General features: G+C 41.5%; 1 protein-coding gene across 22 annotated transcripts in view; it reads left to right on the top strand.

The window, feature by feature from the left end:
* adgrg6 (adhesion G protein-coupled receptor G6) overlaps positions 1–14777 on the top strand; it is an 82928-nt gene that overhangs the window by 18221 nt on the left and 49930 nt on the right. For 18 of the 22 annotated variants that reach the window (XM_074616652.1, XM_074616645.1, XM_074616637.1 and 15 more), the window contains exons 3-6: positions 7228–7575; positions 9581–9720; positions 11634–11913; positions 13069–13242. In XM_074616652.1, the coding sequence (XP_074472753.1) occupies positions 7228–7575; positions 9581–9720; positions 11634–11913; positions 13069–13242 (942 nt within the window). The remainder of the gene's footprint in view (positions 1–7227; positions 7576–9580; positions 9721–11633; positions 11914–13068; positions 13243–14777) is intronic. The other 4 variants (XM_074616654.1, XM_074616648.1, XM_074616647.1 and 1 more) reach the window with 1 other exon arrangement.

The following is a 14777-nucleotide window of genomic DNA, read 5'->3' as shown; positions in this document are numbered from 1 at the left end:
GTGTTGTCGAGTTTGAGTGAAGTGCGTTTTACAACTAGCAAGGTAAAATTGCTGCGTTTTTCAATGCAGTCTGGAGGCTTTGGGGAGAGCATATTGATTGTATGTTTTGTACGTTTATAAATTATGATAATTTTAGGTTTATTTTTAACAGGACTACATGTTTTGAATCGGTTTATGTTGTTTCATGTCATTTCCTCTGCGCACTAGATGACACTTAATGTTTGTCAATTTTCTTTCCCTCTTAAGTCACAAGAATGATTTTTGTGTGATAAAGCTGAACAGTATTATAGTTTGGTTTATACTTTTTAAACACAAAAGTACTTAAATAATAGATGCAGTGTTTCTTTTCACCAACATTGTCACCTTTCTCCTCTATCCTCATCATTTCGTCATTTTTCTGTGCTTTCCTTCACCAAATGACTTCTTTCCCCATGTTTTCCCCTCCGTTTCCTCTCCTCATGATGACCCAGAAACACGCCTCTGCATGTATAAATAGAAGTTAATAAACAGATTATCTAGCATTCGTTTTATATTTCGTCAGCTGATGATTTTGAGGCTTCATCGCAGTTTATTCTGTAAATAAATTCAATTTTATTCAATTAGATTTTGACTTCAATCCCATTAAACACACACACACACACACACACACACACACACACACACCGGCTGAGATGTGAAGCGGTCCGCAGAGGAAACACTGAACACAATGCTGTAAAACATTAACAGCTCCAATTAGTTCTCTCACGGTAGCGGAAACGTCTTTCACAAGCCGCCGCCGCCGCCGCCGCCGCCGCCTCCGCCCTCGCACCGCCAAAACCATCCACCCATCTAAATGTAAATGTGTAATCCTCCAGTCATTACTCGTTATTATTAATGTTTCCTCTCCTGCTACACCGAGTTACTGAGACACAGAAGACAAGGAGAGGTGAGAAGAGATGAGAGGAGAGGAAACAAAGGGAGGAAACAAGAGGAGAGGAGATGAGGAGAGGTGAGGAAATAACCTGAATGTTAATGAGTTAAAATACAGTATAATATAATAGTATATATAGTATATATAGTATAATATAATAGTATATATAGTATATAAAGTATAATATATATTCCTGTGATATGTAGTGAAATGTCCGTCTGCCTGTCAACGTGCCGTCATCCTGTTAATCTGACTCTAATCTCAGAACTCAACAGATTACTGAATAATCTCTGTTGTTATAGTTCACACATCTGGTTATCAGATCAGTCATATTTACATCAGAGCACTTCCTCTCCACACACACACACACACACACACGCACACGCACACGCACTCGCACACACACACACCTGAGCGGTCAGCTGTTTGTTATCAGCTGCTCAGAGAAACGTCATCAGGGTTATAAAACCGGAGCAGAGAGACTCCAGCCAGCTGCTGTAACCTGGAGGATGGTAGTAAAAGATACCATTTTTAAACTTAACTTAGTATAAGATTAGTCATTTTATATCACGTGCATGGCTATAGTGTCAGTAAACATTAAGACTACCATCATTTAACTTAATATGGATGTATTTATGTCTGACAATCAACAGTAAAGGCATCTATTGACACAGCAACACGACCAAAGAGACAATATATTCTCATAAAGTTACGACTTTTTTTCTCGTAATATTCTGACTTTATTCTGTAAATCTCAGATGTTTTTTCCCTCAATGTGGCCCTAATACTCCGTAGTACATCTGACTTATATACTATATACTTAGACTATAAACTGTGTTACCTTCATCACAATGATCAAATGTTTTGATTATTTTTATTTATTTGTTTTCCTAAAATGTCTCTTTTGATAGTAAAGGTTGCTGAGCCCTGAACTAGTTGGTGTAAAAGTAAAAGTTTCTACTATGAGACTGTTTCCAAGTTCAGAGTTTTGTGGAGGAGGAGGAACACTCAACGGAGAGGTCACTATTTGAACTTTGCATGAAGCATTGATTTGCTTTTACAGTATAATGTTAAAGACGCTTCAGAGGACAGATGAAAGGTATAATAGTACAGATGTAATGCAGGACAGATGTTGTCCAGTGGTTAGCAGTGTGCCAGCAGCAGCAGCAGCAGGAGGTGTTACAGTACAGGATGTTTAGTTTGAGTTCAGAGAGAGATCAGGATCCAACAACACTCGGCTTGTTTTATCAGTCAGCACTAATGCTGGTTGGTTCAACACTATTTTATACAACGTAGATTTTTTTGATAAATGTATTTATTCAATGAACAGGTACAACGAAATACAATGAACATTAAGGACTCATTTTTTTACATTTTTGTCCCACCCAATTTCTACAAATACCAAAAAAATCATTAATAAAAACATTATAATAATAAGAAAATAACTAAAAAAGTAATGTTGTTTTTTATTTATTATTAATAAATTTTTTAATATTAATTTTATTATTTTTTTATTATTATTTTATTATTATTATTCTGACGTGTACCTGTGCGTCGGTCGAGTTGGGCGCGAGAATATTATGCAATAGTCCACTGCTCATCTCTGCTGCAGGCTACATTACTAACTTAACACACCAGAATCTCTTAACCAACTGCTGGCTGTTGAGATGCATTGTGGGTAATGTAGGCGCCAGGTTTCGTCAAGGAAGAAGAATGTGTGGAATAAAAAAAGAAAGATATCTCTGGTTCTGCTGCATCGATTTAGATGTTGAGTGCAACGCTGAATTGGTGGAATACTCCTTTAAATAACAAAACAATTATTATATTATCTGCTAGTCCGACCGTGAGTTCTGTTTGGTTCCGTCTGGTTCTGTTCTGATCCGGGCCGGTCGAAGGTTCACAGCCTCCAGAGCCGGCTGGAGACGAGAGGAGAAAGAGAAACGTGAGGTTGGTGCTGCCAGAAACTTGAGACGCAGCTTTTAAGGGTTTTTGGGGGGGGGGGTTGAATTGTGTGGTTTCCAACACAAACACACACACTCACACCCACACACACACACACACACACACACACACACACACACACACACAGTGAGACTCTCTTGGGGAGTGTAGACTTCTACGTCTCTCCTGATCCTCTGATTTCATTCAGTTTGTAGAGTATGTAGCCTTGTTTCTGTGTCTGTCTGTCTGTGTGTGTGTGTGTGTGTGTGTGTGTCTGTCTGTCTGTGTGTGTGTGTGTGTGTGTGTGTGTCTGTCTGTCTGTGTGTGTGTGTGTGTGTGTGTGTGTGTCTGTGTATGTGTGTACATGCGTGTGTGTGCGTGTGTGTGTGTGTGTGTGTGTGTGTGTGTGTGTGTGTGTGTGTGTGTGTACACGTGCGTGCGTGTGTGCGTTTGCTCGGTATGTGATTTGTGCGGCTGCTTCTAGTTTTTCCATTAGTGAGGAAAAAAAGGAGTTTGGTGTTTTTTGATGTTGCATCCAAATGTTCCTGAAATTTCATGCTGAACAACTTTAATGGCCGCAGAGTCACACACACACACGCACACACACACACACACACACACACACACACACACACACACACACACACATTGAAGGAAATGGTTTGACTTGAGTCTAGAGGTGTATAATGTGTACAGTTTACATGCTTTATGGAGCAGGATAGAGGAGTTACAGTGAGACTCGCAGCAGAAACACATGTTGAAACTCACATCAGTCCTGCAGCTCTTTGTCTGGAACACTCGGCACGTTTCAACCGTTTCTTCTCCGTTAAACAGCCTCATATGCAGAACGTCAGAGCTGCGATACGATGAGGTGATAGCACGTAATAAACCAGCAGGTCAAAACGTGGTCGTCAGGGTATACAGGCGGGTCAAAGGAACACTTGCCAATTAGGGATGTCCATAATTAACCGTTAACCAACATTAAGCATTTTAACCGATTAACGCTATCGGTTAAAATGGTTAAAAGAAATGTTAATAATTCATTAAAAAGCTGAGCGGCTCAGAGGAGCGGCTCGTCTCTTTAAGGAGAAAATCTGCTCCACCCTAACAGTCCACCTTAAGAGGCGGAGCCGGAGTTGCAGGATACAGGAAGTCGGCTCCCGTCTCTCCAGCTCGCTTGATTGGAGCGGAGGAGTTGTAGTTTCGTAGCATTTATTCACCGACAAAGAAACTACACTGCTACACCTACGTTCACAGCTAGAACGCCATTATGTTGTGCTCCTGCAGCTGGTACACCGCTGCATGCGAGGCACAAATCTTGTCGGTTAACGGTTAATAAACGGTTAACGAGGGTCGGTTATCGGTTAAGAACATTTTTCAAAATGAGCATCCCTGCTGCCAACATCCCAGATAGTCCCTCTCCAGTGACTCCCTGTGGAGCCACTGGAGAGGGGCTATGACTTAAAGTTATGACTTTATTCTCATATTACAACTTTTTTTCTCGTAAAGTTTGACTTTATCGTAATATTACGACTTTTTTCTTGTTAAGTTATGACTTTATTCTCGTAATATAAAAAAAAAAAATCTCGTTAAGTTATGACTTTATTCTCGTAATATTACGACTTTTTTCTCGTTAAGTTATGACTTTATTTAGTAAAGCGGTGAGGTTAGGGCGAGGGGGAAGTCAAAAAGGGAACTGGCATCAATAGTTAGGAAATGTATCAAATAAGAGTAATGAGTATTACAGTTTGCTTAAAGTCTGACTCACTCAATGCCGCTGGAAGTCGTCTCCTTCAACAGCATTGATTTTATGATTTTTACTTTTGATTCATTGGTTGTGACGGCTGATTCTTTATGTTCTTCAGTTTGTTGTTAATTTGAGTTCCAGGCAGAATTACAGAAGTCTGGAAATGTTTCTAGAAAGTGACAGAACCCATAAATGAACATACTCCCAGTATATATACCAGGAGACAGTAGCAGCTTAGAGGTAATAGACCTGTAGTCTCAACTACTTCAACAGTTTCTTTTAAAAATTCCCACGAGCAAGTGGATGTTTCTGCAGAATGTGACCGCAGTAGGAAGTGAGGAAGGGTTAAAACGTTAACATACTGGTGCTCGTGACGTTTCCAGTGCGTTGGCTGTGGTTTTGGCTGCGGCGAAGGCCCGAGCCTGAGATCAACGGAGGCCATTGTTACCCCGAGCGAGCAAGAGAGAGAGAGAGAGAGAGAGAGACGAACCATTCTTTCCACTTTCCATTTCAGCTCTTGTCTGTTATTATTTTTCGTGAGGGACGGCGGCTCGTCTTTCCAGCTGTTATTGAAAATGATGAACATGTTTGATGTGTGTGAAAAATCATAATCAAATCCAACTGGATCGGCTGCGTTCGCTGAGTTCCTCTAATGGACCGGCCTGTTAATGTGTTTTCTGTTTGTTTGTGGCTCCTGCGTGTCTCTCTGGTTCTCTGACCTGGAATTACCAGAACACTCACAGTGAGAGAAACTTAAACACAACGCCACCTTCACTCCACTTTTCAGGCTCAATATTGAGTCGGAAAAGGAAAAATACAAGCGAGAACATACAGTAAAAGGACAATGTGACCCCGTCCATGCAGCCGGAGTCCTGGTGGTTGGTACACTCTGTACCTCCTCAGCACAGTTTGTGGTTTGCAGTGAACCTATTAAAAACCTGACGTACTTGTATTTCACAGAGCTCCTACAAAATAATGTTCCCATTCAACTAATCAATCACATTTCATGGGAAATGCATTTTCTCCTGGATTATGGTTGCATTTTTAAACAGTTTGAAACATGTGGTTAAAGCATCAGTAGGTGAGATTGGAGCAATTATGATTAAAAAAAGTTATATTTATAAAACGGTCGCTATATCGTGACAGTAGTACATGAGACAGGTAACCTGAAATAATTCATGTTCCTCTGTGCAGCTTAGTTGTATGTAGGGATGCACCGTTACCAGTACTTACATTTGGGTACTCGCCGATACCTAGTACCGATACGAATACTTCTCTGTGCCAAAAGACCCTCGTTAACAGGCAGCTGGAGGGTGTGAGCGACACACGGCAGGCTGGGGAGTCCCCCCTACGAGGCGGTGCGCCGCGACCGGCTCTAGGTCGGCTTGGAAAGGCTCGAGGCGTGACCAAAGTGTCACCGGGGCGGACTGTCCTTAGTGCGCCCCAAACGCGCCGTGCCCCCAGGGCAAGGCTTGGCCCACGTAAAAGGCACAAGGGGTCTGCGGCGATGTCTGCAACCCACCTGACCCGTTTTGAAACACGGACCAAGGATTCGAACGCACGCGCGAGTCAGAGGGTGCGAGCAAAACCCCGTGGCGCAATGAAAGTGAGGGCCGGCGCGCGGCGGCTGAGGTGGGATCCCGGCCCCGTGTGGTCCAGCGCACCACCGGCCCGTCTCACCCGCGGAGGTGGAGCGTGAGCACGACCGCATGCGATAGGACCTGCAAGATGGTGACGAGAGGTTAACGTCACGCTGCTGTAAAGTGGTATCGGTGCCGTTGTATCGGAGCCGTTTTGCGAGTACGAGTACATGAGCACAGTATCAGACCCGATACCATAACCTTAAATTAAATCATAGAGGAAAAAAAGTTTCTCCTGAACACCAGCGGACTGAAATCTGCAGTGATTGACTCATCGGTCTTTTCAATTTTAAAAATAGGATCTGACTGCTCAATCTTTCCTTAAATAGGTGACTTTTTCCGGATCTAACTGGCAACGTTACTCTGCATGTGCATGGTGTCTGGTACTACAGATGGTGTTTTGTAAAACCATGGGTCTGGTGGTTGTGGATTTTGGTGCAATGCTGACTTGGAGGAAGTGAACACATCCAGTCCACTTCTGTCTAGAATCAATCAATCTGCTCCTCGTTGATTGATTGATTGATTGATTGATTGATTGGTTGATTTCTCTCTGGGCTGCTGAACCTTTAGCTAACTGCACGTCTCGTCTTGTCCCGTTTATTTCCTCTTTGATTCCTGGAGTTCAATCTCTCAAAGACGATCCTAAACTACTCTTCTTGTGTCTCTAAAACAAGTCTTGGTTTTGTCTCCTGAACCCTAAAAGTCTTTTTAACCTTCTTCTTGAAAGCGTTTGTCTTTGTCCTTGAATCTTTCGGCCGACTCGACTGTGTTTGTCCTCGACACGTCCTCACCTGCCTCCTGATCTCTAACGGTTTCTTTACGGTCTTGTCTCCTATACCTTTTGATGGGTCCTATCCTCTTCTATTGTCCTGTCCCCTTGTGTCCTCGTCTACTAGCATCTTGTCCTCTGAGTGATGTTACTCTACCTTAACAGCTTCAGTGGAGGTTGTTCCCCTTTTTTGAAAGTTGATGAATTTCATCACCTCCAGCGCTGGGCTGCAGCTCCACCAACTGTAACGTGGTGCTGACGGACGCCCAGGGGGAGTTCACGTCGCCCTGCTACCCGCAGAAATACCCCAACTCGCAGGCCTGTAAGTGGACCATGCAGGCCCCCGCCGGCTTCATCATCCAGCTCTCCTTCCTTGACTTTGACCTGGAGGAGGCGCCGGGCTGCATCTACGACCGGGTGGTGGTGAATACGGGCAACGCGGACGTTAAGTTCTGCGGCCCGACGGCCAACGGGCTGACGCTCAACTCGACGGGGAACGTGATGGAGCTGTCTTTTACCTCCGACTTCAGCGTGCAGAAGAGGGGGTTCAGTGTTAGCTTCCGACACGGTAGGTTCAGGCCGACACCAGAGTGCTGTTCTGTTCCAACTAATCCAGGCTAACACGCTGCTATCAGGCTGACAACGATCCGGGGTGTTGGTTTGTTAATCGTAGTCATCTTGACTAACGTCACGCTCTTACTTTGAAATAAAAACAAGAGTTGAAAGTGCTGATCATGTAGACAAGAGGAGCCTCCCAGAATACACTGGAGTAATCCAGTCATAGTTTATATTTTTACGTGTGTTAACTAGGGCTGTCAATTGATTAAAATAGTTGATCGTCATTAATCACACATTTTGTATCTGTTCAAAATGTACCTTAAAGGGAGATTTGTCAAGTATTTAATCCTCTTATCAACATGGGAGTGGACAAATATGCTGCTTTATGCAAATGTATGTATATATTTATTATTGTAAATCAATTAACAACACAAAACAATGACAGATATTGATCCAGAAACCCTCACAGGTACTGCATTTAGCATAAAACAATATGCTCAAATCATAACATGGCAAACTGCAGCCCAACAGGCAACAACAGCTGTCAGTGTGTCAGTGTGCTGACTTGTCTATGACTTGCCCCAAACTGCATGTGATTATCATAAAGTGGGCATGTCTGTAAAGGGGAGACTCGTGGGTACCCATAGAACCCATTTACATTCACTGATCTGGAGGTCAGAGGTCAAGGGACCCCTTTGAAAATGGACATGACTGTTTTTCCTCGCCAAAATGTAACCTACGTTTGGAGCGTTATTTAACCTCCTTCACGACAAGCTAGTATGACATGGTTGGTACCGATGGATTCTTTATGTTTTCTAGTTTCATATGATACCAGGATCTTCACTCTGGCTTTAAAACTGAACCTACTACAACCTGAAAATCCCAAGTTACATTAATTAGTTAAAGAAATGAATGGCATTAAGATGAATTTGTGTTAACGTGTTATTATCGCGTTAACTTTGACAGCCCTAATAAATATATGTTCAGCATTTTTGTTTAATTTATTAAATTGTTGTATTTTATTAGATGCAAAAAGAAAAAGCATGATATCGGCAAATATTATATATCGACCTGCTCTCTAATAATCGGCATCGGCTATTGAACAGCCCATATCGGTCGACCACTTCTTTGTGTCTCTGTGGACTCTTTATATGTTCAGATCTTTCCACACGTCAATAACAATTAATAAATAACTCTAAATGAAAACAAAAAGTGGCAGTGTACTTTATGATATTAGATTTACTTTTATTATAAACATTCATTACAGTGATTACGACATCTCACGGTTCAACAAAGTTGAAGTATGAGTGAACTTTGGAGTTGGGATGTTTTTGCAGCTTTAAGTTAAAGTCTGAAACCACAAGCCGTGGCCGCTCTGACAGCAGTGTGTGGTGTTTTGGTGTGTGTGTGGTATTAGTGTGAGTGTGTTGGTGTTTTTCCATTTGCATACTGGTTGTCAGTGTTTCGCTCTCGGCCAGCAGCTCCAGTCAGAGTCGTCCTGCTGGGAAAAACAGACAAACCTTCTTATTCATCAGTACGTGTGGACGAACTGCTCGGAAGTGTAGAATAATATAAAGTATGAGTCATGTTTTATGTGTGTTTTGTTTTTACAGGCATCACAAAGGTTTATATTAGAATAAGACGATTAGTTGAAATAAAGATGGATGAAAATGTTTTTCTGTTATGATGCATTTTCACTCCATCTGTTCCGTCTGACTTTCTTTCTTTAATGTTTTTTCTCCGTCTTTGTTGCCCATTCCTCTTCTTTATTCATCCCATCTTTTAATCTTTTGTTTTTCTTTGCATGATTTTTCCACTTTTCCTTTTTTGTTCTTTCTGCTTTTCAATTCCTTTCTTCCTTTCTATCGTCTTCTCTCTTTTAAATCGTCCTCTAACTTTTTCCTCTCCTTATTTTTTTGCTCACATTTCTCTGCCTCCTGTGTACTTTCTTCATCTTGTTCTTTACTCTTCTTCTTGCCTTCTTTCCTTGCTTCCATCCGTCCTTTCCTCTGTAGTTGCCGTGGCCCTGAGGAACCAGAAGGTCACCATATCCAGAGGCAACGGCCAGATCACCGAGGTCGCCAACTCCGTTTCCATACCGACGCTCAGTCACCTGACGCTTTGCTTTGAGGTGGAACGCAGCAGCCAGAAACAGGTAGACAACACACGGGGCTGTAGGTACAGGAGGGATATGGTGTCGTTAAAGACCCAGAAAACATTTGTTCTGAAACAGACAAAGATACTTACTTTTAATACTTTGAGCAAGTATCAAACAGTACAACTTAGATTTTTTTTAGATCGCATGAAAAATCACGCTTTTAGCAATATTCAAAATCAGGATTTTTGAAGAACGCTTAAAAAGAAAGCTAAGGCTTCCGTCTTGGCGTCATCACAAGGTTGACGCGTTATGTTACGTTACGTTACGTTACGTTACGTTACGTTACGTTACGTTACGTTACGTTACGTTACGTTACGTTACATTACGTTACGGTATGTTACGGTACGGTACGTTATGTTATGTTACGTTACGGTTTGTTACGCTACGTTATGTTACGCTACGTTATGTTACGCTATGTTATGTTACGCTATGTTATGTTACGCTATGTTATGTTACGCTATGTTATGTTACGCTATGTTATGTTACGCTATGTTATGTTACGCTATGTTATGTTTCATTACCTTATGTTACATTATATTTAGTTACCTTATATTATGTTACGTTACGTTACGTTTCGTTACCTTATATTAAGTTACGTTATGTTTCGTTACCTTATGTTACGATACGTTACGGTATGTTATGTTACGTTACGTTACGTTTCGTTACCTTATATTAAGTTACGTTATGTTTTGTGACCTTATGTTACGTGAACATGGGTTGTACAGATTTTAGGGATATGAGGCATTTGAAGATAATCCAAGAAATGACATCACAATAAGCAAAAATACCAGAGTAGGCACGGGTTGACCATTTCTAGGGTTAACTTTGACTTTAAAACTATAATCTGCTTCATCAGGGACCAACCCCACAACTGTCATCATATTGTTCCTATTGAGCCCCGCCCAATTCAAACTAGTGAGAAGAGTTTAGACGAAAGAAAAAAATACAGAAACATCTCAAGTGAAATAATCAAAACTTTGCCAGAAAACTTTGATGTCATGTAGGACTCCATCTGATTGAGAAAATGTGTTTTCAGGACCTTTAAATGCCATCAAATACCATCTATAGCTTAGTGAGCACATCAGTTCTTCAAGTTGGCCTTTATTTTCCAACATAAACAGTAACTATCAACGTGTATAAATGCTACGGTAAGTGTTAGTGACGTAGTATAAAAAACGAGAAAGACCTTTTGTTTTTTAGTGACGTTTATGACGTGTTTTCCATAGTTGTGTTACGTTGTTTCCGTACGTGTATTACTTAGTTTACTTACTTATTTTAAGCCCAACCATGACATTTTCCTTACCCTAACTAAGTGTTTTTCTTGCCTGAACCCTAAGTTAGTGGTTTTCTTGCCGGAACCTAACGGCGGACGTTTACGTGGCGTACAAATGACACGCAAAAACACTAAAATGCGTACTCATGACACGTGATATGTCCGTGTAATGTTGTGGTATTTATATGCCTCCCCGTAAGACCATTTTGTATTGGGTATACTAATAATGTTATGTCTGTGGTATCTGTCTAATTAGAAAAAAAAGAATCAATAATTTACATTTTTTATCAGGAAATATCATCAGAACATACTCTCCTGTTTAAGTCTGATAAATTTATAAACGGTTTATTTTATTTTATTTAATATACCAAAAGATTAAAACCTGCTGTCACTCTCAAATTAATTGATCGTTATAACAACAAATCAATAAAGCCACAAATATATGTTTCATTTAAATAATTTATGAATGAAGATGTTTATTAAAGTTGTTTTGAAGCTGTAAAATGTTTGAGAAAAAATAAAAACTTTAGCAGCGATTGTTTTCAGTGAGTTTTTGCTGCTATAAAAGAAAATGATGTTGCTGTTTGAAGCTACATTATATTATTTAAAGTGATGACTGTTTGTGGATCCTGAACAGAAAGAGTGGATCTTCACCTACCACGACAGCAGCAACAACGTGGCTCTGAGTCTGGGCTCCGATCAGTCCGGGATGAAGATGATCGTTGACGGGGTGGTGTGCTCCATCGACTCCATCATCACCTCCGCTGACTTCACCTCCTCCATGAGGCCTTTCTGTGCGCTCTGGTCCTCATCCAACGGCCGCGTGGCGGTCTACTTCAACGGGAACTACCGGGCCGAGACCTGCTCCACCTCTACTGGGCACTCTGTTCCAGCCGGTGGGCAGTTCCGGTTAGGAGGTGAGATTTATCGTTAATTCATCATCTCAGACCGGTTAGTGGTCCAGATTGAAGGATGTTTAGTCTCGTTTTGCTTTGCAACCAAGAAGTTTATCACCGACTGGTGATCTGCAGGTTTAAACACATCTGGAAACTGCAAAAACACAAAATCTTACCAAGCATATTTGTCTAATTACAAGTCAAAATATCTCATAACACTTCATTCGGGGCAAGAGACGGGGCGGGGAGCTGGACGGGGCAAACAAACACAAGACTTTGAACCAGGAGACCGCTGTTGGTGTCCCGTGTGAAACTAAAAGTGACTTATTTAGTCACATGAGTCGTTGGTCTCGTGAGTCGTTAGTCTTGTGAGTCGTTAGTCACGTGAGTCGTTAGTCACGTGAGTCGTTAGACACGTGAGTCGTTAGTCTTGTGAGTCGTTAGTCTCATTAGTCGCTAGACACGTGAGTCGTTAGTATCGTCAGCCCTCTAAGTCTTGTGAGTCGTTAGTCACATGAGTTGTTAGTATCGCCAGCCCCCTAAGTCATGTGAGTCGTTAGTCACGTGAGTCATTAGTATCATCAGCCTCATAAGTCGAATATTTATTCACGTGAGTTGTTAGTCATATGAGTCATCAATAATATTAGCCCCGTAAGTCGAGTCTTTAGTCGCGTGAGTCGTTAGACACGTGAGTCATTAGTCACGTGAGTCGTTAGTATCGTGAGCTCTGTAAATCATGTGAATCATTAGTATCATAAATCCTGTTATTTAACGTCAACCACGACCGTTTCCTGAGTGGTTGTGTTGCCTAAACCTAACATCCTGTGAAAACGGAAGTTTATTTTGAAAGGACACTATGTATGTAATGAGCGTATATTGACCACGCCGTCCCCGGTCCGTCCAAAAGTAACGCTAGAGGGGAAGCCCGTGCGTCGGTCTATGTCACACAGTTGTTCCAACGCATTTAAATCTTTGTGTCGAGCAGGCTGAAAGGTAGAATTCTGCCTCTTATATAAGAGATTTATGTCTCAATTAGACTTTTATCTGGTTATAAAAAAGAAAAGAAAAGAAGAAATGCAGTCATTTAAATACTGTTGAACAAAGACGTCTAAAGAACCTGAATTAATATGAAGGTCACGAGCATTTATCTGACCTGCGATGTTTCTGTGTGTTCAGGGCAGCACAGCTTCGACGGGAACATCTATAACCTGCGTCTGTGGGATTACGCCATGACGGTGCAGCAGCTCAACGCGCTGAGCTGCGACAAGGTGGGCAACGTCATCGACTGGGACAACAGCCACTGGACCATCCCGTCCACCATGGCCCAGACCGACACCACGCTCAGCTGCAGTGAGTACAGGAAGCAGTCAGCAGTTCAGTTAACGAGGTCACGGCGAGGAGATAATAATCAGTAAAAACATTGTGCTGAGATATTATGCAAAACACACACACACATTGTATTGTACCATGCAGTAACTTCAAGCACTAAATGTTTCAGTGGGTTTGCTATCAGGGTGGAAAATTACAACCAGACATCAGCTATATTCTGGTACATTTTGACTGCGGCTGGAAAGATAATTAACTCCAGCCACCAGTTTTGGCTGCTGACCAACCACCTTCCTGATTCCTGCTAAAAACCCAGTTGGCTGGTAAAACACACACACACATACTACTGTATATAATAATCTCATGATTGTCCATAGTTAATATGAAACTCTAAAACACCTAATGAAGCCATCGATACCAACCATGTCATACTAGCTTGTCGTGAAGGAGGTTAAATAACGCTCCAAACTTACGCTAAATTTTGGCGAGGAAAAACTGTCATGTCCATTTTCAAAGGGGTCCCTTGACCTCTGACCTCCAGATATGTGAATGTAAATGGGTTCTATGGGTACCCACGAGTCTCCCCTTTACAGACATGCCCACTTTATGATAATCACATGCAGTTTGGGGCAAGTCATAGTCCAGTCAGCACACTGACACACTGACAGCTGTTGTTGCCTGTTGGGCTGCAGTTTGCCATGTTATGATGTGAGCATATTGTTTTATGCTAAATGCAGTACCTGTGAGGGTTTCTGGATCAATATCTGTCATTGTTTTGTGTCGTTAATTGATTTACAATAATAAATATATACATACATTTGCATAAAGCAGCATATTTGCCCACTCCCATGTTGATAAGAGTATTAAATACTTGACAAATCTCCCTTTAAGGTACATTTTGAACAGATAAAAAATATGCAATTAATTGCGATTAAATATTTAAATCGATTGACAACCCTTTTTTTTTATATATATATATATATATATATATATATATATATATATATATATATACACACACACACACTGGTACAAGAGGCCCCAGACTCTCTTGACACACTTAAAAACCTGAAACCAACTTTACATAATCAAGAATTTTCTCACCATATTTAAGTATTAACCAGAGTGTAAGAATATCCTGTGTGTGTCCGTGTGTGTGTCTCCACAGAGTAGTACTGTACCTCTTCTTTAAAGCGTTGTTAATGAGTGTGTAGCCACAGGAGGTTAGCCACAGCGGTTTCAGGGAAATTCCTGCCAACGCTGTACCCACTGGAGAATAGTGTGTGTGTGTGTGTGTGTGTGTGTGTGTGTGTGTGAGACCTGCAGTGGTTTTCAAGAAAATGCATGATTCTGCAGGAAGTTTCCTGACTCTCTTGTACACGCACACACGGTTAAAGTGTAAAACACAGTGGGGGGGAGATGACTTTAACTTTTCTTCTTTCTACCTGACATCTTATCTGCTGTGATCCTCACTGTGAAACTCTATATGAGGTGGAGGTCGGTGGCGATGGATGGGACACAGACAACATGGCGACGGGGTTCGCATCCTGTGTAGTTGT

The sequence above is a fragment of the Sebastes fasciatus genome, chromosome 18, assembly GCF_043250625.1.
Source record: "Sebastes fasciatus isolate fSebFas1 chromosome 18, fSebFas1.pri, whole genome shotgun sequence".
In the NCBI taxonomy this organism is placed as follows: Eukaryota; Metazoa; Chordata; class Actinopteri; order Perciformes; family Sebastidae; genus Sebastes; species Sebastes fasciatus.
Note: the sequence above shows the minus strand (reverse complement) of the source record. Positions and strands in the feature narration are given on the sequence as shown.